General features: G+C 47.2%; 1 protein-coding gene across 10 annotated transcripts in view; it reads right to left on the bottom strand.

Moving 5' to 3' along the window:
- ELAVL2 (ELAV like RNA binding protein 2) overlaps positions 1-22,903 on the bottom strand; it is a 161,017-nt gene that overhangs the window by 126,229 nt on the left and 11,885 nt on the right. For 2 of the 10 annotated variants that reach the window (XM_079959636.1, XM_079959629.1), the window contains exon 1: positions 2,639-2,878. The exons of 1 other annotated variant lie outside the window; for it this stretch is intronic. Coding sequence is in view for 1 of the 9 variants with exons in the window: in XM_079959627.1 (XP_079815753.1) it covers positions 3,651-3,674 (24 nt within the window). In the remaining 8 variants the exon portion in view is untranslated. Of the gene's footprint in view, positions 1-2,638; positions 2,879-3,650; positions 3,825-9,248; positions 9,350-22,903 lie in introns of those variants that run through there. 7 more of the 10 variants (XM_079959628.1, XM_079959635.1, XM_079959626.1 and 4 more) reach the window with 7 other exon arrangements.

The raw sequence follows: 22,903 nt of genomic DNA, 5'->3' as shown, positions 1-22,903 counted from the left end.
CACGTGACCCAGAAGTGTCTCCGGACAGCGCTGGCCCCTGGCCTCTTAAGTGAGATGGGCGCACAACCCCAGAGTCTGTCAAGACTGGCCCGTACGGGCAGGGGTACCTTTACCTTTACCTTAATAAACTGGCTAAAGTTACTCTTCTGCACTCTAGATCAGTGTTTCCCAAACTTAGATCTCCAGCTGTTTTTGGACTACAATCCCCATCATCCTTCGCCGCTGGTCCTGCTAGCTAGGGATGATGGCAGTTGTAGTCCAAAAAACAGCTGGAGACCTAAGTTTGGGAAACACTGCTCCGATGCCAAAGTTTGTGGGAAATGAGAGCCCAGATTTCTAGGAATATCCTTCCCCTTGCAAAGAATTACTGTAGGATTTAAAGCAATGATGGGGAATGTGTGGCCAGCCAGATGTTGCTGGACTCATCAGTCCCAGCCAGCTTGGCCAATGTTAAGTTCAAATTCAAATCCAGAAACATCTTCAAGGCCCAAGTTTCCCATTGCTAATTTAAAGTTACAGAGGAAGTCTATCCTGAGGGAAATATGCTGGCTGAAGTGATATAAATTTAATGGAAGTGTGCTATGTGTCACGAGAGAAGCAGATGTAACACAAAAGTTGGGGGGGGTGTTTTCACATTCATCCCTGACTACCATTTCTTACCAGTTAGCTAAGAACAGGCGTGAAGACCTTTGGGCTTCCAGCTGTTACTGAGCAACTCCCACCATCCCTGGCTATTGGATATGCCAGCTACGGTCAAGAGTTGTAGTTCAGAAACATCTGGATGATCAGATGTTGCTGTCATAGAGGAAGGGCGGCGCTTTAAAGAAGACTTGCCTCATCAGCTGCACAATCTGACGGATGCTAAATAATGATCACTGCTTTCAATGAAATTTAGGCCCCAGCAAGCTGTGTAAGGCTGTTCTCCGGAGCTAACGAACAATGTCAGTTCAGATCAACAGAACTTGACTTTAGAATACGCCCCATTAACTATACAGTTTTGGAAAGGACACCACCAGTTTTGTGGCCAAGCATTTAAACGCAGTCCTCCTGCAGACTTGAGAAGACACTATCTTTCCCATGCAAGCTCGTTCACTCAAATATTGCCTCCGATCCAAGACTCTAGCAAACCTCGTCTCTTTGTGATCTTAAGCCATCTGCCTCTCCTGAACTCTACTTCCAGTTATGCCGAATGGTTTTCAGCTGTACTGAAAGAAACCTGCATATTTCCCATACCCAAACCAGAAGACCTGAGAAAGCCCCAGTCTCAAAAGGTCTAACTGCAATAATTTCCCCCTAAAAGGAAATTAAAGTTCACCACCTGCATCCGCAGCCTTTAGCAAGAGATTCCTTCTAACATCAGTAAGGACTGAAAGTCAATGTGGATTTCTGGAGTAATTTCAGCAAGATGGCATTTAGGAATAGTACACTTGCCTCTCTAGAAACAAATGTGTGCAGCCACATGCACAGGGAGAATTTGCCTCCACCTGAAAGAAAAAGGAAAAAAAACTCCCCCCCCCCAAACGTTCAGCTCTTATTTTAAAAGAATACCCAAGTCTTTTGATGGAAGGAAAAAATCTGCACACAGAATTTTAAACCTGCTCCTGACTTTCAATATTGTGTGATCGGCGAGCACAACAAGCATTAGGATGACTTGGGATTTTTCAAGCATGTCTCCTCAGAAGGAAGCCCCACTGACGCTTATCTCCAAGCCCAAGGTTGCAACCTTAATGTCATTAAGAATTGCACTGAATACATTACACACCTTCATTCTCAAGGTTCTGAGTCAAACAGCAGTTAATAATAGCTAATGTTGACTATTAGCTGCTTTGCTTTGATTCCCGATAGCAAAAAAAAAAAAATACTAATCATTAAGTTGTTGCAAAGGGCCTATGGGGCTGCACGCAGAGAGCTGTTCACACAAGAGTGCAATCTGACGGGCTACAGCCTCCTCTTTGAAGTTTGGAGTGCACCTCCTTGAGGTCTCATTCCAGCTTTGCCCAATGTGCTGATGAATATATATATATAATTCTGGAAATCTGAAATACTTGGTCTCCACATACTGTATTGCCAACACAGCATTCTGCAAGGGAGGAGAATCAGGAATTCTGCACGTACAGAGAACGCTGCCTTTCACAAAGTGAAGACTATTGGTTTTATTTCTCTACAATAACTGGCACCAGCTCTGCAGAATTTCTGGCAAGAGCTTCTGCCAGTCCGACTTGGAAGTTGCAAAGGGGTTAGACCTGGGATTTTCCACGTGCAAAGCATGCACTCTTACCAAAGATTTACAGGCCTTCCTGGAATATGTGCAAATGAACATATGCCCTCTGGTTTGCATACCAGCTTACAACTCTGGCACTCCCAGAAGCCACACGTTCACACGAAATCCTGATTTTCAAATGCACCTTTACCCAAGCCACTAGCAAAGAGAACGACCTTCACCAAGAGAAAGAAAAAGCAAGGAAACAGAAACTTAAAAATCGCCATCCCCTTCTCAACCCCTCCCCAACCCACCAACACGCCCCCTCGCCCCCCAGGAAACAAAAGGGGGGGACCAGCCGCTCACAGCTCCACACAAACAGGCTTGTTGGCTAGCTGGAAAGATGAAACATTAACTTCTAGAGGATAAACAGCTAACCTGACCAAGGTCAAAAAAGGCGACGGTCTTCTTCCGACGTTCTGGCGCCCTTCCGAAGGAACCCTGCGGAGGACGCGGGGCGGCGCGCGCGCACCTGCCTTTACCCTACCGCAGCCAACTGCTTGCAGCTGCGGCCGCCTCACCTCACACCTGCGCGCGCGCGCGCGCTGCTAAGGAGGGAAGGGAGGGCGCTAATCAGAGGCGCCCGGCGCGCCAGCGGAACCGCGCGCGCGGCCACTTTAGCCCCTGGGCTGGGCTCCTCCGCCCCGCCTTTCCTCCACGTGCAACCCCAGGAAGGGCGCAAACGACTCCCTGCAACCGGAGACCTGTTACTTTCGCACCAACGTTGAAAATCGCCCCCGTTTTGCAAACCCGACTACGGCTACTATGAGAAAGGAAGAAGAAAAAGCATTGCCCAAGCAAGGTTTCCTTTGCAACGACTTTATGACCTCCCTGTTTAAGTTCTCCTAGCCAGACAGCCATTGCAAGCTGTCTCCGGGAGGCCCCGCCGAGCTCGGTACGGCCTGCTCTCCAGAAACTGCACATGCGGTCCCATTATAACTGTGCAAGTTAACGCGAGGTCGGTGGGGCTTTTCGTTTCGAAGAAACGCTGTCCATTAACACCTGCATCTGACCAGATCCGGATGGAGTTACGCACTGCACGGAACCTTGCGGACTTGGTTTAGATTTCGCGTCTGCAAACGGTCCGACGCCACTGCAATGCCAGCCACATTTTCCAAATTAAGTACGACATAAACCTACATGCATGGCTATGCAGAATCACATCACCCTTACTCTCCGGTAGACGTCGAGGATTGCAAACTAAAACCGTGTCCCCAACGCATACTGCTTTGGAAGGCCTACTGAAAGAAGCGAGGCGTCTTTGCAAGTGCGCACAGGATCGGCCTAAAATCCTGTTTCGCTTTCAGTACAGATAAATAGTATGTATGTCGATGTACGACAACCCCCTGCCTCTTAAAAAGCAATCCAAGACTTAATGCAATATACTAACTTTGCAGTGTCTGCTAGCGGTCATCACAGCCGGTCGTGCACCCTTGCAGGAATAAAATAAAATCTGGCCTCCGGCGTTTTTAGTGCAAGAATACTCTCGGTGCAAGCGAGCAACGTCCTAGCACAGAACTCCAGTCGGGCGCCGGCGGGAAAAATAAAATAAATGAACGGCGCCCTGGAGCAGTTTTTGAGTGACAACAGGGGGTGCTCTCGAAGTGCGCCTGCGCCACTGTGGGGAAGGCGGGCTCAATCCAACCCCAAGTTAAGCTCCATATTTAAGCTTGAAAAACAAGTTATGGGGGGCGGGTTGGAGTCCCCCCCCCTTAGTGTAGGAATTAGGAGACCCTTAGCTCTGGACCTAGTGCAACAGCAGCTCCATTTCGAGAGCCTGATGTGATGCTCTGTAATTTCTGGAAGCCTTGGCGCCGAGTTTATTTCTGCTGATGCCCCAGACGACCATTGATATCACAGGCTCGTCAAATGGGTGGGACGCAGCCAGCTTCCAACCTGATGCCCCCAAGGCCCCAGTTTCTCCCCCCTACAACTTGCTGCCCTCCAGATGCTAAGACACCAACTCCCATCAGCTCCAGCTAGGATGATCAATGTTCAGGGATGATGAGAGTTGTAAGTCCCAAAGTTAGGTGGGGAGATGCGCCAGGTTGGGGGGAAACTGACCAATTCTATGTACGCTTGCTAGAAAATAAATCCTGCTGAAATTAATGGTGTCAGATGGTGAATATGGTCGTGGGCTTGCTCGGAAACAATTTCCTTTGTTTTCCATAGGAATTAATTGCACATGGCAACAGTGTAATAAATAAAATCAATGGCTTTACTTCTGGGAGAAGGTGGAATAGGATCGGGCTGTTAGAAGGCCATCCGAAGCTCCGGGGGTGCCAACTTGAATGAAATATTGGGGGGACCAGGCAAGCTCCGCCCCACAGAATCAATCACATGACAAGGACACCATTTGAATGGCAATGTCCATTACGACTTTTAGAAGACCTTTGAAGGCCGCCCTGTATGGGGAAGGTTTTAATGTTTGACGTTTTATTATGTGTTTATATTTTGCTGAAAGCCACCCAGAGTGGCTGGGGAAACCCAGCCAGACAGGCGGGGTATTAATAATAATAATTACTACTACTGTAGTAGTACTACTACTACTATTAGGGACCGGCCCCCTGAAATACTTTATTGGGGGGACCTCGGCCCCTAGGAGTTGGCTCCTATGCTAAGCTCACAGCCATACATACTTGGAGGAAAATATTTCCGAGTTACATGGCGCTTACTCGCAGTTGGAGGTGCGGAGGGTTACAGCCATGGAATAATATGCGCAATTATAAGGAAGCCAACCCCGTTGGGACTAATGCGGCCCAATCCTAGGCATGCAGGCGTGGTGGGCACAAGTCCCACTAAACTCATTAGCACCGACTTCCAAGTGCACAGAATCGGGCTGCGCGGCTGTATAACCGAACGCTTGGTACAATTTAGTGTGCACACTTCCTTGGGAGTAATGCGCCCCTATACTCGACGAGACTTCCTTCAGCTTAAGCACGGGAAGCCAGTAAGCAGCTAGACCTGATTTTGGAAGCCGTCCTCCTACAGCTCAAGTCAATGACTCCGGAGTAAACTGTGTCGAACGAGCGCCTTTTTGGCTGCAATCCACCAAGCCTCTTAACTCTGCAGAACATCTCGTGAAAGATTAATGGGAGACTATGGAGCTACGTGAAGGGAAATCGTTGGTGGCTCTCGTCCATAAAGCACTTAAGCCGTCATGCCAAGATTCGCCGGTCTGAACAAAAGAGGGGGGCGGGTTGCAGGCATCCTGCCTTAAAAACATGTTTAGCTTTCAGCTGCCTTAAGTGCTTTCTAGATAGGTGTGGTCATGGCCCTGTGCGCAGTCTTTCTCACCAGCGACTTCTAAGGAGTTGGAAAAGGCGTTTGACTGTCTTCAAGGGCATTGGAGGGGCATTGTGGAGACCTCCGTCCTTGTCCAACCCTCCGAATACGGAACAGCAGCGCCCCTCAGATCCAGAAAGCAGGAGCCGAACTGCAGCCTCGACGCCCCCCTCCCTCTCTCTCCTAGGACCGCGTGCAGCAGCCCACTTCACCGGGAAGCAAGCCCCACCGAGTTCAGTGGGGCCTGGGCCCACCACGGAAAATGATAGCAGTCTCGCCTAGGCGAAGGCAGCAGCTTGGGCTGACTCCTTTTGTGGTCAACGGGCCTAAAGCTCGGTTGAAATTCAAGAAGGGCCGGATTAAGTGGCTTCAGGATCGCGCGCGGTCCGCGCCAGCTGGACCGCACCTAGAGCGCGCCGTCGGCGCAGGAAATCACGGGAGACAAATTCAGAAGGGCAGCTTTGTAGCGATTCAATAAATCGGCAGCAGCTCTCCTAAACGCGGAACGACCGAGTCCTGCCCTCGAGGCAGCTCTAAATCCCACCGACTACAACAGCATTATTTGCTACCGGCTTCCGCCATACATAGCTTGACCTTCACCAGACAATTAGGTGGCATTGCTCGCACCTGCCCCCCTAGCGGAGTCCTTCCTTCCTCTGCCAGGAGGCTGATCTCCTTCACCTGCAGCCTTGCGCAGGGGAGGTTTAGCCGGCGCAGAGCCGGGATGGAGGCTCCCTTAAAGCGGCGCGCCCTTGAAGCCCCCGAGACGAGCTCAGCGCAGGCCTACAGCCCGGTTTTACTAGGAAGAGCTGCTTCGGAGTCACCTTGGCCATCTTACTCCCCAAAGCAGAGCTGCTTCTGTTGCGTGGTGGAGAGAGGAGGGCAGATAAGGTCCGCGTGGCTTCTTGGGGAGGGAAGGGATCTACCCAGAGGCCATATGCTCCCACCCACCAAAGAAACAAGTAGCTCCTTAGGAAGCTGCCTCGCCCAGGCAGTCTGCCATGGGTCCCATCTTGGCCAGTGTTGCCCACATTGACAGGTAGTGGCTTTCCAGAGTTTCAGACACGCCCGACCTCCTGATGAAGGGCTTGAACGGGGAACTTTCGAGCGTGCAAAACATTTGCCCTATAGTACTTTCACCTGGCCTTCTTCCGTAGCATATATAAGCTTTCCACGTTTTTACTGCAACTACTGATGGTGACCACCCGTCTCCCAACCATCTGTAGTGGGGTGGTTGTACCCCTACGTAGCCCCAGTACTTCAAATATTAAGTACGCTCGGTTGTAAGTGCCAACGGTCACGCTGAGCTTGGATTCTATACGTCTCTCTCTCTCTCTCTCTCTCTCTCTCTCTCAGCTTACCTTCCACAAAGAGAGCAGCTCAACTTCCCAGCGTTGAGTGCCTGGCAATGTCACTTTGCAGCGTGGCCTGAGAAGGAGAGATTTAAAAGCTAGCCGAGCTGGCGCAGGGAGACGAAAGACCAAGCGGGTTTTTTTTGGGGGGGGCACTACCAACACGAAGCACGTTCCAAACCCCTCCAGAAGAAGGTTCCTTATTACACTGAGCCTCGTTTAAAGTAAGAAGGGCGAAGAGACCCCCTTGGGAAATCTGACGTTGCCAAACCCCTCAGCCACTTGCTCCAGATGAGTCCCACTAATGTCTCCCCCATCGCCGCGGCCAGAGCTTTGAACACTGTAGCCTTGCGCGCGCCTGAGCGCATGCCGAGGCTGTGCAGGGCGAATAAAACGTCGTCTGATATTCTGAGCAATATCTGATAAGCAGGCTCCAAGGCATGCAAGGGGTGTGCTTCAAAAATATAACACACTGACTCTACCTGTGTTTCTCTCTGTAGTTCTACCTAGTCGCCCCCCAAAAAAACCCCACAACACCACAAAAACCCACCCACCCTGAAGGCAGCTGGTTAAAAAACACAACCCCCCCAACCCCACCACCCTTCAACTGTTAATTAAATCTCGGCGCTTCGATCCCAATTTCCTTTGCTGCCCAGTTGGAACAAACCAAAGGGGAAACAGGGCACCCAGGCTACCGATTTGCTCAGAGTGATAGAGCTCTACTGTTAAATGCTTCCCGGAAGCGAAATAGGTGGATGCATACATACATACACACATAGCAACGTGCTGGGCATAAATTAAGCTACAACGGCAAGCCGGAGCCGCTCCTAGCCGAAATCCAAGGCCCCGGGGCGAGCCTGTGGTCACTCACACATAACCAAAAAACGACACACACACACAGAGAGAAAGAGAGACTGCCACAATCTCATCGCCCCATGTCCCCCCACCTTTTGCCACCAACTTCTTCCATGCAATATTCAAGGACGCGGAGGGAGTGGTGTGTGTGTCCTTCATTAAACCATAGGAGCAGACGCTTTCTCCCCCAAATGCTGACACCAGGCGAAACGAGAGCGGGCTGGGGACTACGAACGCCTCGCCTCCTCTCCAGCATGGTATCAGTTTCACAATAGGAGGGGACTGTGGGAGGACTGTCTCGTCGCCCGGCTGACTCTACGCTTTCTCGCCTTCAGGGGACCGATTTCTGGTTCCTGGGCTCTCGAGCCGACCGCCCTCGCAGCCGCAGTTTCAGGACCAAGGACAGCGACGCGAGGAAACGCTTCGCCCTCCGCCCAAGCAAGGTACGCGAGCCGGGCTGCCAGCGAGGACGTCTTTCGGCTGCATCAAGAGCTGAAGCATCTTTCTCTCCCCCCCCCCCCAACTCACCACCCTTCTCAGCTTCCTCAGAACAAAGAAAATCGTGTCTCCCGGATATAAAAGCGGAACTCTCCCTGCAGAGCGCTATAATCGTCATTGGAAGGTTGTTTAAAAGTCTGGTTCTCCCACCCTGCTGCCACCTCCCCATTTTAATACACACACACACACACACACACACACACACACACACACACACATATATCCTGGCACATCTCCAGCCAGCAGCTCTGACAGCTAACACACACCAGGATCTGCAAATTTTCGCCAATATCAAGCTACTGCTTCTCCCATCTCGTCTCTTGTCTGCTGTGTGTGCGCGCCTCTGTCTCTCCTACCCTCCCACCTCCCCGCCGCCGCCGCCGTTTCCACCTTCTCTTTCTTTCCAAGCCACCCAATGCTATTTGGTTAATGCAATTACAGCGGCGAGCTTATCCCGTCTGATCTGCAAACGCCGGGTTTAAGCTCCTCAAAGCGATGCTCATTCCACTCATTCATCCTCATGCCCTGTGTGTTGGGTTCTTTCCGCTGGTCCAACGCGAGAGACGCGTTTCACGATCAGAGGTGGGTTTTTTTTGTTTTTGTTTTTTTAAAAAAGACTGTGAACTTTACACCTCCAGCTAAGCTGCTGTATTTTTCTCCAGCGTTTTGCTCCCTGTGAGCACCTAGCTGCCTAAACGCAAGTATTATACATATATAACGTATATCATCCTCTACCAACTGCTCTATCTCATGCAGATATTTCTACAACGGTGCAGCGGGTCTCTAACCCTATTAGCAGGGGGCACCAAGCGCTGAAAACCGAGCACAGAAGTGTGTGTGCGGTAAACTTAATTGTCTACGACTTTTGGTCCTCCTCCCTCTGTGGGCGAGGTAGCCACCCTAAGGGCTAGCAGAGACACGAAACAGCAAGACTAATAATAATAATAATAATAATAATAATAATAATAATAATATAGTAACAAAAAAGCGCAACTTACCTTTCTCGCTTCAGTTTTGAAAAAGAAAAAGAGAAAAGAAAAAAAGGGAAAAAGGTAGCGGTGTCCCAATAAAGATGAGTAAGAAGCAAAAGGGGGAAGGTCTCACGACAACACCCAAAACCTAAATTGCGGACAGTTGTAAACAGAAGAAAATAAAAAATGGAGGGAGGGGGGCGGAGAAACGTAAAAGAAGATTGAAATATATATATATATAGTTGTTGTTGTTGTTATTATTATTTTTAAAAGCTTTTATCTTTCTCCGCTCCCACAGCGCGGAAAGAAATTTGGGAAGGGGGGGATGAAAAAATAAATAAAGGGGGAAGAACTTAAAAAAATAAGGAGCGTGGCAAGAGCGAAGGTTCCCCTGTTACAACACAACTAAACAGAAAAAGGGGGGAGGGGAGGAGAAATAAAAGGTAGGAACAAAGGAAAGAAGGGATGAAAGGAGGGTTTCCTAAAAGGCTGCCTCCCTCTCTCTGCCTCCTTCGCTCTAGCAGCTCCCAATCGAAGTGGGCTGCTGCATCTCTTTAAGTGAGAACAGGCACGAGGGGGGAGGACGCCTTAAATGGGAGGCGAAGTGGAGCACAGATTTATAGGAACCGTATCACCCGGCGCTCCTCTGCTTCCGCACGAGGGTGCGCGCCTATGTGTCTCTGCAGCCGCGCCAGGCTCTCCCACCTATCCCGAGTGCCACGCGCGGAAGTATACGCCGGAGCCAGGGACAGCTGAGCTTGCTCGCAGGCCTTGCGGAGCCCCCGATTGGTCCGGCAGGCTCCGGCAGGCACCGCCCCGGCGGAGAGGCTGCTCCGGATTGGCCGCAGGGCCGTGTCACTCCGGAGGGCTCAATGGAGTCCCGTTTCAAGGGTGCGTTGCGCCGAGCAGGGCAGGCAAGGCAAGGCAGAGAGAGAGAGAGAGAGAGAGAGAGAGAGAGAGAGAGAGAGAGAGAGCAGGAAGCGAGCAGCGCAGGATTGAGCGAAGTTGCCTCTCCTCCCCTTGTCCTTCTCTTGTCCAGCACCCGCCCTCCCTTTCTGTCTGTCTTTCTCTCTCTTTTGGAGAGGAACTTCCACACGCCAGACGAAATGCAAGACGTTGGCAATGCTTGCCACATTTTTTTTGCAACAGCAGGTTGGATCACTGCTCGATCGGCTGGGTTTAGGTCGGATGCTGCTGCCACGATTCTTTAGACGGAGGAAGGAGGTCTGATCTAACCCTCTTCTGGGGGGGGGGGTTTGTCACGAGTTCTCTTTACCAAAGAGTAGACACCCCTCTCTTACACACACAAACACAGAGATACACAATTATATGTTCCCCACCCCCTCCAGTACACACGGTCTGCCACTATGTAGGTCAGCCAACTGAAGAGGAAGCAAGGAAGCGCACCTTGAAGACTTGTAAGGACTTGTGTTCACCGGGAGAACACAAAATTCTTTCTTTAAAAGAGGGGGGGGGGGAGGTAAAAGCAGCTCCATCCCAGCTGCAGTCTTTTGCATCTGCCATGCGTTTTAATTTCACAGGGCCTCTACCGGTCTTCCCTTTGAGGAGGAAGAAGCCTGTTAAGATGAATCTGCCCCCCCTCCCAGGCTGCCTAAGAAGCGTTTTTCAGGGTCCTGCCTCCCACCTCCCGCCCTCAACTTCCCTCCTCTCCAGGAAAGTTGCTCGCCATCCCTCCAAGATGCTCTCCTAAGCTGCTAGGGCGGAGGGAGGGGTGCTGGTGGTGGTGGCGGCGGCGGCGGGGGTGGGGGAAAGCAAAGACCCCCCCCACCTCCGCTCGCCCTCCTTGCCGATTGTTCTGACTTAATTCTGTTTGAGAATGGTTTTTTCCTTCTGCCTCCCCCGGTGGGTACACCGCAGCAGCTTTCCGTGCCTTTGCCCTTCCGTGTCCTTCTCTTGTACTTCAATCTCTCTCTTGCTCTCTCTCCAATCGGAAATGCCTTCTAGACTATATTTGGTGGGAGAGGGAAGGAGGAAGGGGCGAACCGCTACGTGTAACATCTAAGCACTCTATGCCCCGGGGGAGGCGGTATTATATGCCCATCCCTCTCCCCCCCCCACCGAAGTACAACCGAACATTTTGCATGTGGAGAGGAGTGCCAGAAAGTAGGTAGGGACCGTGAGATTAATGTTAATTTGGGACCCCCGGGAGTGTGTCCTTAAGTGTTTACAAGGGATGAAAGGGACGGGTGCCAGAGCCGTCGGTTATCCGACTGTTTGGTCCCTACAATATCAGGATTCAATCGACGTCAAATGTAGGGTGTGTGTGTGTGTGTGTGTGTGTATTCATTTCTACACCGCCTAGCCGCCTTCAGGTGAACTAAAATGGGCGCTTCATCCTCAAACGAACCTTTCCCCTTGGGCTGAAGTTGGTACTGTGAAGCATTGGGATAACGCTAACTCCTTAAACGCTGTCTGCCTCTTTGGGGAATGTGGGATGGGATGGATCCTGAAACCCTAAAACAGAAGAGGTGGGGGAGGGAGGAACAGAACAGTGCTGTCTTTATGACTGATGCCTTAGTTAGGTTTTAAAAGGATACCCACCTCGACGATGAACGTGGGGTTACATTTACAACGTTGGTGTCCCGTAAAACACCAGGACTTTTTGTTTGTTGCTTTTGAAATTTTAGATGTGGGCTCTGCCTAATTATGACCACCTTTGTTTCACTAGTGATGCCATCATTAGAACAAGGCTGTTTTTTTTTTTTTTGTTCCCTTTAACACTCTAGCCATGTGTTATAGACACGCCCCTCATTCAGGAGCATCTCTTGATGAAGCCAGCTATTATATGTCAAATCGGCGTTTGAAGGACGAGTTGGGGTGGAGGAGGAGGAAGAATGGAGAGCAGCGGCAACCTGGACTATTGATAGGCTAAAAGAAGTAAGACAAAACTCTCTTTGGAGTTGCCTAAGTGACTAACTTCGGGGGGGAGATGTTTTAAGGGGAGAGTTGGCAGCCTTGGAGAAGAAAGGAAGGAAAGTAACCTTGTGAAATGCCAGAGCTGATTAAAACGTGCAGCAAAGTGGCATTCTGTCTTCAATGGAATCGATTAAAAACAATACTCTTGCTAAGTTTTCAAAAGCAGCTGCTCTAGAGAAATCCCTCCAAGGTGTGTATCTTTTCTCTCTCTCTCTGTTTTAACTTAAGAAATGGGGTTTCATCAACTTTCCCCAAGGACTACCAGGAGATTCTAGAAGAAGATGGCACATGCCAACCTTGTACACAGTGCAAATGCCATGTTAACCGCTAGTTTGAACTCATTTCTTTTCTTTTTTAAAAAATGCACCCGTAAGTTTACAAACACTTAGCAAGGTAGCAAGTGAAATTAAGCAGAAGTTCTCAACCATCAGACTGACCTGAAGGCTTACCGCCGTGTCCATCTCCTATCCCATTCCTGTTTAGGCAAAAGATGGTCCTCATCTTTTTTTTTTGTTTTTGTTTTTTTAAAAACTTTGCAGAAGAAACCACATTTCCGACATCAACGCTTGACACATAACACAAAGAAATAAAGAGACTCTCTTTCTGGTTACACAGCTGCTTTTTCTACGTAAGAACACAGCGACGAAAGAAAAAGTAACACACACAACTGTGCTCTTCAAAAATAACAGCACCATCACTTTTCGGACGTGGGCAACATACTTTTTAGAGTTGAGTAGGTCCTGCTACCACCCAGTCACACGCAAACCACTCAATAATTTAGGATCTTAGCAATTTCAAGAAAACAACAACAAATAAACAAGTTGCTTTTAACGCGCCTGCCCGGGAAGGTACATTTCATGTGGCAAAAGAACACTTTTGGGGGGGCTGGACGGGGTGGGGAAAGCAAAGGAACCATCCCCAAATCTAGGCAATCTCTTAATCTCCAGTTTCCACTCTAAAACTAAAGTTGGGGAGTTTCAGGACCATGGACAGAGGCGCCCAACGCGCCTTAGCCAAAGCAACTCACTTCTTTCGCCTTGCTTTCTCAGCCATCTCCCACGGTCGGCGAACGAGGAAGTCACACAGCATCTAAGAGCCAAGTTTAAACACACACAAACTCTCTTTTTATAAAACCATTGTTTCACAAGAGCCGTAAAGAGCGTCGCTTAGAAAGAGAGGCTCGCTTGTCCACGCTCAAACAGGGAGCGGGGACGGGAAGGGGACTTCAGCAGAAAAAAATATATCTGAGATGTAACTGTCTATTCCGTTTGGAAAGCATGTTATCTCAAGGCGATAGTGCTGCCCATGTGTGAAATTGTGCGAGTTGAGAGATCGGTCTTTAAAAGAGCTTCCTTTTGAAAGGGCTCTCATAAGGTCATGTTTACTGGGCGTGCTCCCTAAACGCAAAAGAAGTATATAATAAACGGGAGGGCTCCAGCGCACGAAATGGTCTAGGCGTTGCTTAATTCAACACACTGCCTCTTGCAACTTCTCTCTCTCTCTCTTAACTGGAGAGAGAAAGTCTTGCTTCTTTCCTTGTTGCAAAATAGCCACCGAACGGGCCTCAAGCTTCAACTGACTCACTTGTTCCAACGCTCCGTTTCAGTTCCTTTCAGTGGACGCCTGTTTCGGAGTGTCTTTCGGAGCGCCTCTTGGGCTCCGCACTTCCTTGGGGATAAACCAGTGCTGACTTCCGAGTAGACACTGACAGGATGTTGCTACTTGGAAGGAAGTCCCGCTGACACGAAAGCCTTAAGCCTCTTGCCGAGAACTGAGTCCAACTGAACCCAATGAAGATTTCTTCCAAATCATACACGTGTGTGTGTGTGAAACATATATACAGTATATATATCTCACGCCTAGACTCGCGCTGCACATGTTGGCAGCAAGTTTAGGAGTTGCGAGCCTGACTAAGCAACACTTCTTCTTCTTCTTCTTCTTCTTCTTCTTCTTCTTCTTCTTCTTCTTCTTCTTCTTCTTCTTTAAAAAAAAACAATTAAAATGATGATGATGATGATGCAGCCTGAATACAAATGAGCTTTCTGCCCCCCCCCACTCCCCTTGAATGCTTGGTATGTACAAAGGCAGTTGCGAAGAAGGGGTTGCTTTTATAAAATTATTCTTTCCGGGCAAGGGCACGAGCAATCTCTTAACTTCTTGAAAGGGAAGATAAATGATCGTTATTTGGATTCAGACTAGAGGAAGCCATCTGCTTGCTTTCTCGTTGTTATCCCTCGCCCATTTGCTAGGTTATTTTTTTTTAAGGGTGTGGGGGAGGGAGACGGGGGAGTTTCTGGCTTGCTGCTTGTGGGCAGGGGCTCCCTCTCCCCCTACCCCCTCCCGCTTCTCTGCAACTTGGGCGCGGATACATGCCGCAAAGCCATGCCTATCAGCCAGGCGATCATTCCCATCTCTTTTCTCTCCCCTTCTCCCTCTCCCTCCCTTAGTCTCTGTCACTCTGCAACCCCCCGCACCTCGACCCAGCCACCCAGCCACCCTCCCCCTTTTGTGCTCGGATCAAACGCCCCGCACAACAGAGAAAGTGACAGCAGCAGGCCAGGGTAACAAAGCCACAGTTTGTACCGAAAGACAGACCGGGGCCCGGAGAGACACGGCGGCGAGAGAAACAGCTGTCTTATCAGCGCGCTGCAGAGATGGAGATGGCTCTAGAGGTCTTCGACAGATAATCACTTGAATGGGGCGGCTGGCTGAGCAGGGATGGGGGGGGGGAGAGAAGGATGAAGGGAGGCGAGCTTGCAATGCGCCAAACTTTCGCCTCCAAAGGCCATCCCGGTGCTGTAAGGGAGCAAGCAGCAAGCACAGACCCAGCTGCGTTCTGCTCTGGCAAATAAAGACATAAAGCCCTCCCCACCCCCAAATATATGCTTACACGCACCTGCTGCGCTGTATTCCAGCGGGTTGGGCTAGATGACCCCCGATTCTACAATTCTATGAAATTAAGAAGTTGAGATGTGGGGTGGGTAGGTGGGATTAGAGAGCACGTTGCTGGCAGTGCACTTAAAGGGCACGTATATTGTGCAATGCCTTTCCACTTGCAAGGAGAGAAGCTTCTCCCCCGAGCCTTGATTCGGGGAAGAGAGAGAGAGAGTGAGTCAAGAAGCCAATATTCCATGTCCTCAAATGGCCCCTGGATTAGGCATGGAATAGCGGGATCTCGTGTTCTGCTGGAGACAGGAGTCCCTCGCCGCAACAAAATTCATCTTCACAACCGCACTGTGAGTCCACACACAGAATCGTTCCTTTGAAAGACAAATGGGGACTGCATGTTGGGTGTGCACGTGTGCTAAAGCAGTTTATCTAAATAAAAGGCCCCAATAAGTTTAGATGTTGTGTTGTGTTGAAGATGGCTTCGCTTCCCGTACCGCACAGACACACAGACACTTCATCTCCCAGGGATCATAAATTTGCCAACTCCTGTTCGGAAGGTGGGGGGGGGGAGCCTGACTAATGAGCTTTGGAATAATTACTGAATTGGTGTAAGAAAAATGAGCCATATGTTTGTGTAAGCAACAAATCCTGTTGGAAAGGCTAATGGTGTCAAGGACTCGGCTCTTCTATGCTTTAGCAGGGAAACGGGCTCCTGTTGAAATGAGACTTTGTTTATTTAGCTGAAGATGGAAAGGTTGGAGAGAGTGGTCTAACGGGTGAAAGTTGCCACTGCAAATCTCAGCCCCTTCCCTAATATACGGGACAGCCACCAGCAAGTTCCTTTTTCTCAGACAATGCACCTTGTAATGGAGGGAGAATAGTAAGAAGGCCTTACAGGCTTATTGTTAAGATTGCTGAGATACACTTTTCAAAATTTAGAACAGAAAATATTTTATGGTTAGGCAGCCAGCATAGCTGGGGATTTCATAGGATTTATTTTATCTCTTAATGTCTTCACTTAAATTTCTAAATGGACACAACCAGCCTTTTATGACTTGTTCACTAATCTGGTCACTCTAGACCTGTGTTTCCCAAACTTGGGTCTCCAGCTGTTTTTGGACTACAGTTCCCATCATCCCTGATCACTGGACTTGCCAGGTAGGGATGATGGGAGTTGTAGTTCAAAAACAGCTGCAGACCCAAGTTTGGGAAACACTGGTATAGTTATATATTTATGTATATAAAACATCTGGCTAGGGTGTGTGTGTATACTGGCTTCCTACTACCATTGGCCCTACAAGCATGGTCAGAAGTCAGGGATGATGAGAACAGGAATGTTTGGAGAGTCAAAGGTTAGCCACCCCTTCTCTAAAAATACACAAGGCAGCAAATAGCAATAAGTCAAAGCATGCAATAAAACAGAACGCCTAAAAAATACCCAACAGCAGAACACGCCTACACAAAGTATAAAGCAGATTTTCAAACAACCAGGTATCTTCAGCCAGTAAAACCATTCAGTTCAGCTGCTTTAAAACCATTTGTGGCTCCAAAGTCCTCCTATTCAGTGGTACCTCGGGTTACATATGCTTCAGGTTACAGACTCCGCTAACCCAGAAATAGTACCTTGGGTTAAGAACTTTAAGTGGTGCTTCAGGTTAAGAACAGTTTCAGGTTAAGAACGGACCTCTGGAATGAATTAAGTACTTAATCCGAGGTACTACTGTGCCAGAAGGATGTTCCCATCCAGTGGAAATCCATTTAAATGGAGGCCAGACTAGCCTCCAGAGGCTGCGTACGGCCAGTGAAAAGGTCCTCTTTGTGGTTTCAGCTAGGCATACTTCTGCAGATGCTGGGATATACTGATGAGCTGAAAGAAAGCATGCACCATGCGTCACAAAGCATTTGGCTCCTGCTTTGGTGCCTGTGGTTTACTGGGCGCAGGCAGAGTTGATACCAGAAGATGAAATCCCAACAGTGGGTTTCATAGCAAATGCTGGAGAGCCATTGACCCAGATGTCTAAGCAAGCAGCCATGTAATTTGTATGATATCATTTGCACAGAACAGCATAGTCCTGCACTTTTGGGCCCACTTTGGATAGCACTACTCACTGTAAGGGCATAACAAACAATAGGTGACTTCTGTCAGTGTGGATCAGAATCAATAAGAACATTCGCAGTTACCATTTTGTTTTCCTAATATTCCATCAGCGGGGGGGACGGGGACGGGACATGCTCCATGTTTGCCATTAGTAAAGGGGGTAAAGGGGAACCCTGACCATTAGGTCCAGTCGTGACTGACTCTGGGATTGCGGCGCTCATCTTGCTTTATTGGCCGAGGGAGCCGGTGTACAGCTTCCGGGTCATATGGCCAGCATGACTAAGCCGCTTCTGGCGAACCAGAGCAGCGCACGGAAACGCCGTTTACCTTCCCTCCGGAGCGGTACCTATTTATCTAGTTGCACTTTGACATGCTTTTGAACTGCTAGGTTGGCAGGAGCAGGGACCGTGCAACAGGAGCTCACCCCGTTGTGGCGATTTGAACCGCCGACCTTCTGATCGGCAAGTCCTAGGCTCTGTGGTTTCACCCACAGCGCCACCCGCTTCCCATGTTTGCCATTAGCCTGCGTCAAATAATGTGCACCCAAGACAGGGAACAGGTGGCTGTAGCTGAGGTATCTATCTCACTTTCCACAGCATCAATAAGCTCCCAGAACTATTTGCAGAGGAAATAAAGGAAAAGATAATCGCCAGTCCACAAATGAGTAGATACCAATATTTATTTACAGAGCGACAGTAACTTCAAACAGCATGATATGTAAGTCTAATTTGCTTGCTTTTTATGCTGTTTGATGCATGCTCTTTGGCGCTGACTTGTATACCAAGGGTGGAATGCTCATTTGTTACAATTGGCTGTGGCGTCCAGAGCAGCTGTAGCTCAGTTTTTGCTGTAGCAAGGTAGTTGCCTGCTCAGCATGCAAAAGTTTCCAGGTTCAATCTTTAGCACAGGCATAGGCAAACTTGGCCCTCCAGATATTTTGGGACTACAACTCCCACCAGCCCTAGCTAACAGTCGTCAGGAATGATGGGAGGGCCAAGTTTGCCTATGCCTGCGTCGGGTAGGAGTGGAAAAGATTTCAGCCTGGTACCTTGGAGAGCTACTGTGAGTCCGGATGTAGACAATACTGAGCTAGATAAACCCATGGTTTAACTCAATATAAAACGGTTTCAGAAAACAACAAATACCGTATTTTTTGCTCTATAAGACTCACTTTTTCCCTCCTAAAAAGTAAGGGGAAATGTGTGTGCGTCTTATGGAGTGAATGCAGGCTGCACAGCTATCCCAGAAGCCAGAACAGCAAGAAGGATTGCTGCTTTCACTGCGTAGTGATCCCTCTTGCTGTTCTGGCTTCTGGGATTCAGAATATTTTTGTCTTGCCTTCCTCCTCCAAAAACTAGGTGCGTCTTGTAGTCTGGTGCATCTTATAGAGCGAAAAATACAGTAATTACCCTAAGATGTGACAGTAAACCCAAGCTACAACAGATTTGTAATAATAATGATGATAGTAAATATATATATATATATATATATATATATATATATATATATATATATGTGCTGCACAACCATTGTCAATTATATGGTTACCATTGCTTGTTGCTGTTCATTAACACTGCAGATCAGTATGAGAACTCAATAATAATAATTTACTATTTATGCTCCGCCCATCTGGCTGGGCTTCCCCAGCCACTCTGGGCGGCTTCCAACAAAATATTAAAATACAGTAATGCATCAAACATTAAAAGCTTCCCTAAACATACTCATACTGAAACATTCTGAGCATTCTAGCAAGTAAACTCTATGACTCTGAATTATATGTACCAATTGGGCAAAGCTCCTCCAAGAAGGATTAGGGAGGAGCGAGGAGGAATGATAACTATTGGAAGGATTAGCATTCACCTATGATATGAAAAGTTAAAACCAGCCACACAAGCACTTTATTATCACGAGCATGAGTTTTATGTTTTCATGCAATTATCTAAAGGAGAAATGAGTGTGCATTGTGCTAAAACATCTCTCCTCTGCAGTAATTGTTCTGCTAATGATACAGAGCTGTAAAATAATGGCTATTGCCTATTGATAGTTACTACCTTTAAAAAAAATTTAAAAAGCTGCCACGTTCCTTATATTTGGAGCACTGTGTAATTATATCTTAAGGTAATAAGATCACATGCATAAGAGACAGATTTATACTGTGGACTGGGACATATTTAAAGTACACTCAAAATAATGTTAGGGACAAAAGTTATGGTTTTACAGCCTGATCTGAGAGAGCACAATGGGATGGTTTGCCTGCTTATCCAGCCAAAAGTCCAAATAACCTTTCCTCCCAATTACATATATACATGACTGCATCCGATCATCACTTATGGTGACAACATATGACATTCATACTGTTTTTATTATCTGTTAGTGTATCTGAGAACCGTAGGCTCAGTCAGATTAGAGCAGTGGTGGTATTTGTGGAACAACTGTATGACCTTTTGGAAGCAAATATCATTTTTGTAAATATACAAAAGATGAGGAATACTTGGCATTTATAGAGTTCGTTTGAAGTGTCCAAAGTGCTTTGCACATATTATCTGGCTACGGGCCTATAAGTAGGCCTGTAAACTAGGCAACAAGGGGAATCATGCAGATGAATGAGCAGAAGATAAGCTGGACCATGGTTTGATAACCCACTGCTCAGTTCCCATCCTGAAGCAAGGAAAGGATGGTCCTGGAGGAACGACTCCCTGGAAATCATATATAAGCTGCTCTTTGGAAATATAGTGGAGTAGAAGAGTAAGCCTGTTTTGTCATTAAGTGCTATATAAATTCCACAGAAGCACAGAATCACAGTGTTAATTAATTAAGCATCTTAAAAAGCAGAGACATCACCTTGCCGACAAAGGTCCATATAGTTAAAGCTATGGTTTTCCCAGCAGTGATGTATGGAAGTGAGAGCTGGACCATAAAGAAGGCTGATCACTGAAGAATTGATGCTTTTGAATTATGGTGCTGGAGGAGACTCTTGAGAGTCCCATGGACTGCAAGAAGATCAAACCTATCCATTCTTAAGGAAATCAGCCCTGAGTGCTCCCTGGAAGGACAGATCCTGAAGCTGAGGCTCCAATACTTTGGCCACCTCATGAGAAGAGAAGACTCCCTGGAAAAGACCCTGATGTTGGGAAAGATGGAGGGCACAAGGAGAAGGGGATGACAGAGGACAAGATGGTTGGACAATGTTATCGAAACTACCAACATGAGTTTGACCAAACTGTGGGAGGCAGTGGAAGACAGAAGTGCCTGGCGTGCTCTGGTCCATGGGGTCACGAAGAGTCAGACACGACTAAACAACTAAACAACAACAACAAAAATGTATGATAATTGTTAACAACATATATAAATTTAAGAAGTGTTTAGGAAAATACAAAGAAATCCCCAGCTCTATAGAACCAGAGCTGTGGACACCCCTTCTTGGGTGGAGAAATTGTTCAGGGGAGGACTAAATTTCTCCAGGGAGTAGGAGAAATTCTCTGACAGTTTCTCAAGGCAGGAGCTCACCAAGAGCCATGTCACACGCAGCTTCCTATCCACTTTCCCTCCATGGTTTATTTTGCAGCCCCTTTTGCGAGTGGTATTTAACAACAACTGCTGAGCTGGCAAGCTGGCCGCCATTTTGCCTCCTTTATTGTCCTCTGGACCTAGCCTTGTGGATAGAGGGAATGGTGCCAGGCAAAGATCTGAAGAAAATTCATCAGAGGGGCTTTCCTTTTGGTAGGAGGGCGAAAGAAAGCGAAATATCAATTAACTTCTGCAAGATAATTTATGGTACTTCAGTTAACAATTGTAAAAAAAAGGGGTAATAACGAATTAAGAAGGAGGCAGTTTACCAAAAATGAAAAGAGAACCGTGCAGAGGATGAAGGAAGTCAACTGGAAGAAAAGAAGAACTGAAATATGGTATGTGTGTGTATATATATAGAATCATAGAGTTGGAAGAGACCACAAGGGCCATCGAGTCCAACCCCCTGCCAAGCAGGAAACATATATATATCTATATATATATATATATACATATATATATATAGATATATATATATACATATATATAGATAGATATTGTTCATTATCTGTTCTATATATGTTTTCGTACGTTACTATGCATTATTTGTATTCCTTTGTTTTTCATTTGTTTCTTGTTGTTTTGTCTGTTGTTTTTTGTCTGTTTGTTTTTCTTTTGATTATGCAGTTTTACAGTTGATTATGCAGTTTTACAAGTGTGGGTGTGTATGTTGAAAATAAACTCATATAAACTCAATAAATAAAAAAATAAAAAATAAAAAAGAAAGAAAGTGAAATAAACAACCCTCATACTTTTTCATTAGCAAAAAACAAACAAACAAACAAAACCCTTCAGCTTTCTTCCCGGTGTATTTTGAGTAAATTTGAATATTTACTTGGGAGCAGGCTTCTTTATGTTTGGCAAGGATGTCTCTCTCACAGCATTTTCAAGGATGTGCCGGTAGTTTTTAAAATATGGCAGTTGGGTTGTTTCATCCTTGCAGTAATGATAGCTTTTCCATAAGATGCTTTCTGGCGTCAAGGCTGTAAAGTCTGCTTAAACTCACTTCAGTGAAACAGTTTTACTTAGCTATATTCCTATGCATGTTTACCGAGAAGTCTCACTAAGTTGAATGCATCCTACTCCCAAGGAACTATGGTTATAATTAAACTCCCTTACGCCTGCGCCTGAAATTAGTGCACTCACGCAATGCTAAATAAATGCATTTAGTTTACCTTTTGGATTTTGCAGCAAATCAGTTCAGGTTCATATCCAGAGAGTGCAACAAAACTTCCACTGATTATGTTTTTTTTAAAAAAAATGGCTTTCTGCAGTCACCTTGCATGTTTGTTTGCTTTGTGCCTTGTCCATATTGATTTCTGGGTTTTGGTTACTCAAATTCTAGGGATCCTACAGAAAAAAAATATTTCCCTTTTGCAGTTGTAAACTAGTCTCTGTTACACGACGTTCACACCCACCTCCACAAACTGAGTGTGGGTAGTCAATAATCTGTTGAAAGTGAATGTGATGCCTTTGTCCAAAAACATTTTTATTCAAGACTATTTATTGTGTCCCCTTAGCTCATTTGAAGAATCATCTCAAGATCAGATTGGGCAGCTCCAGATTAATTCTGTTTCTGAACACAATTTTTCAACAAGCACTAACTCTGCATTCATCATCTGAGGCCCTTCTCCGTATGACTCCTCCTCGAGAGGTCTGGAGGGTGGCAACACAAGAACGGGGCCTTCTCTGTATTGGCACCCTGTTTGTGGAATGTTCTCCTCAGGAAAGTTCGCCTGGCGCCTTCATTATATATTTTTCGGCGCCAGGTGAAGATGTTCCACTCAGTGCTATTTTTCTAGAAAAAGAGGTGCTGAAACTCACCATGAACACCTCCCTCCTTCTCTTCCTAGTCTGGAAAGCTTTAACAACTACCTGAAGTGTAATAACTGAACTTAAGCGACTGAAGATTGAAAAAAACTATGCATTTACTTCCTTGTTTGGAAGCCTATAACATCCATTCGATCAGGCTTCCTCAACCTCGGCCCTCCAAATGTTTTGAGACTACAGTTCCCATCATCCCTGACCACTGGTCCTGCTAGCTAGGGATCATGGGAGTTGTAGGCCAAAAACATCTGGAGTGCTGAGATTGAGGAAGCCTGCATTAGATTTAATACAATTGTTAATAAGTTCACTGTTTCCTGAAATAACATTACCACCTGATACAGCCTTTGTTTTATCCACTTTGTTC

This window comes from Podarcis cretensis (assembly GCF_951804945.1).
Source record: "Podarcis cretensis genome assembly, chromosome: 17".
In the NCBI taxonomy this organism is placed as follows: domain Eukaryota; kingdom Metazoa; phylum Chordata; class Lepidosauria; order Squamata; family Lacertidae; genus Podarcis; species Podarcis cretensis.
The sequence above is the reverse complement of the archived record's forward strand: the minus strand, read 5'-3'. Positions and strand labels throughout refer to the sequence as shown.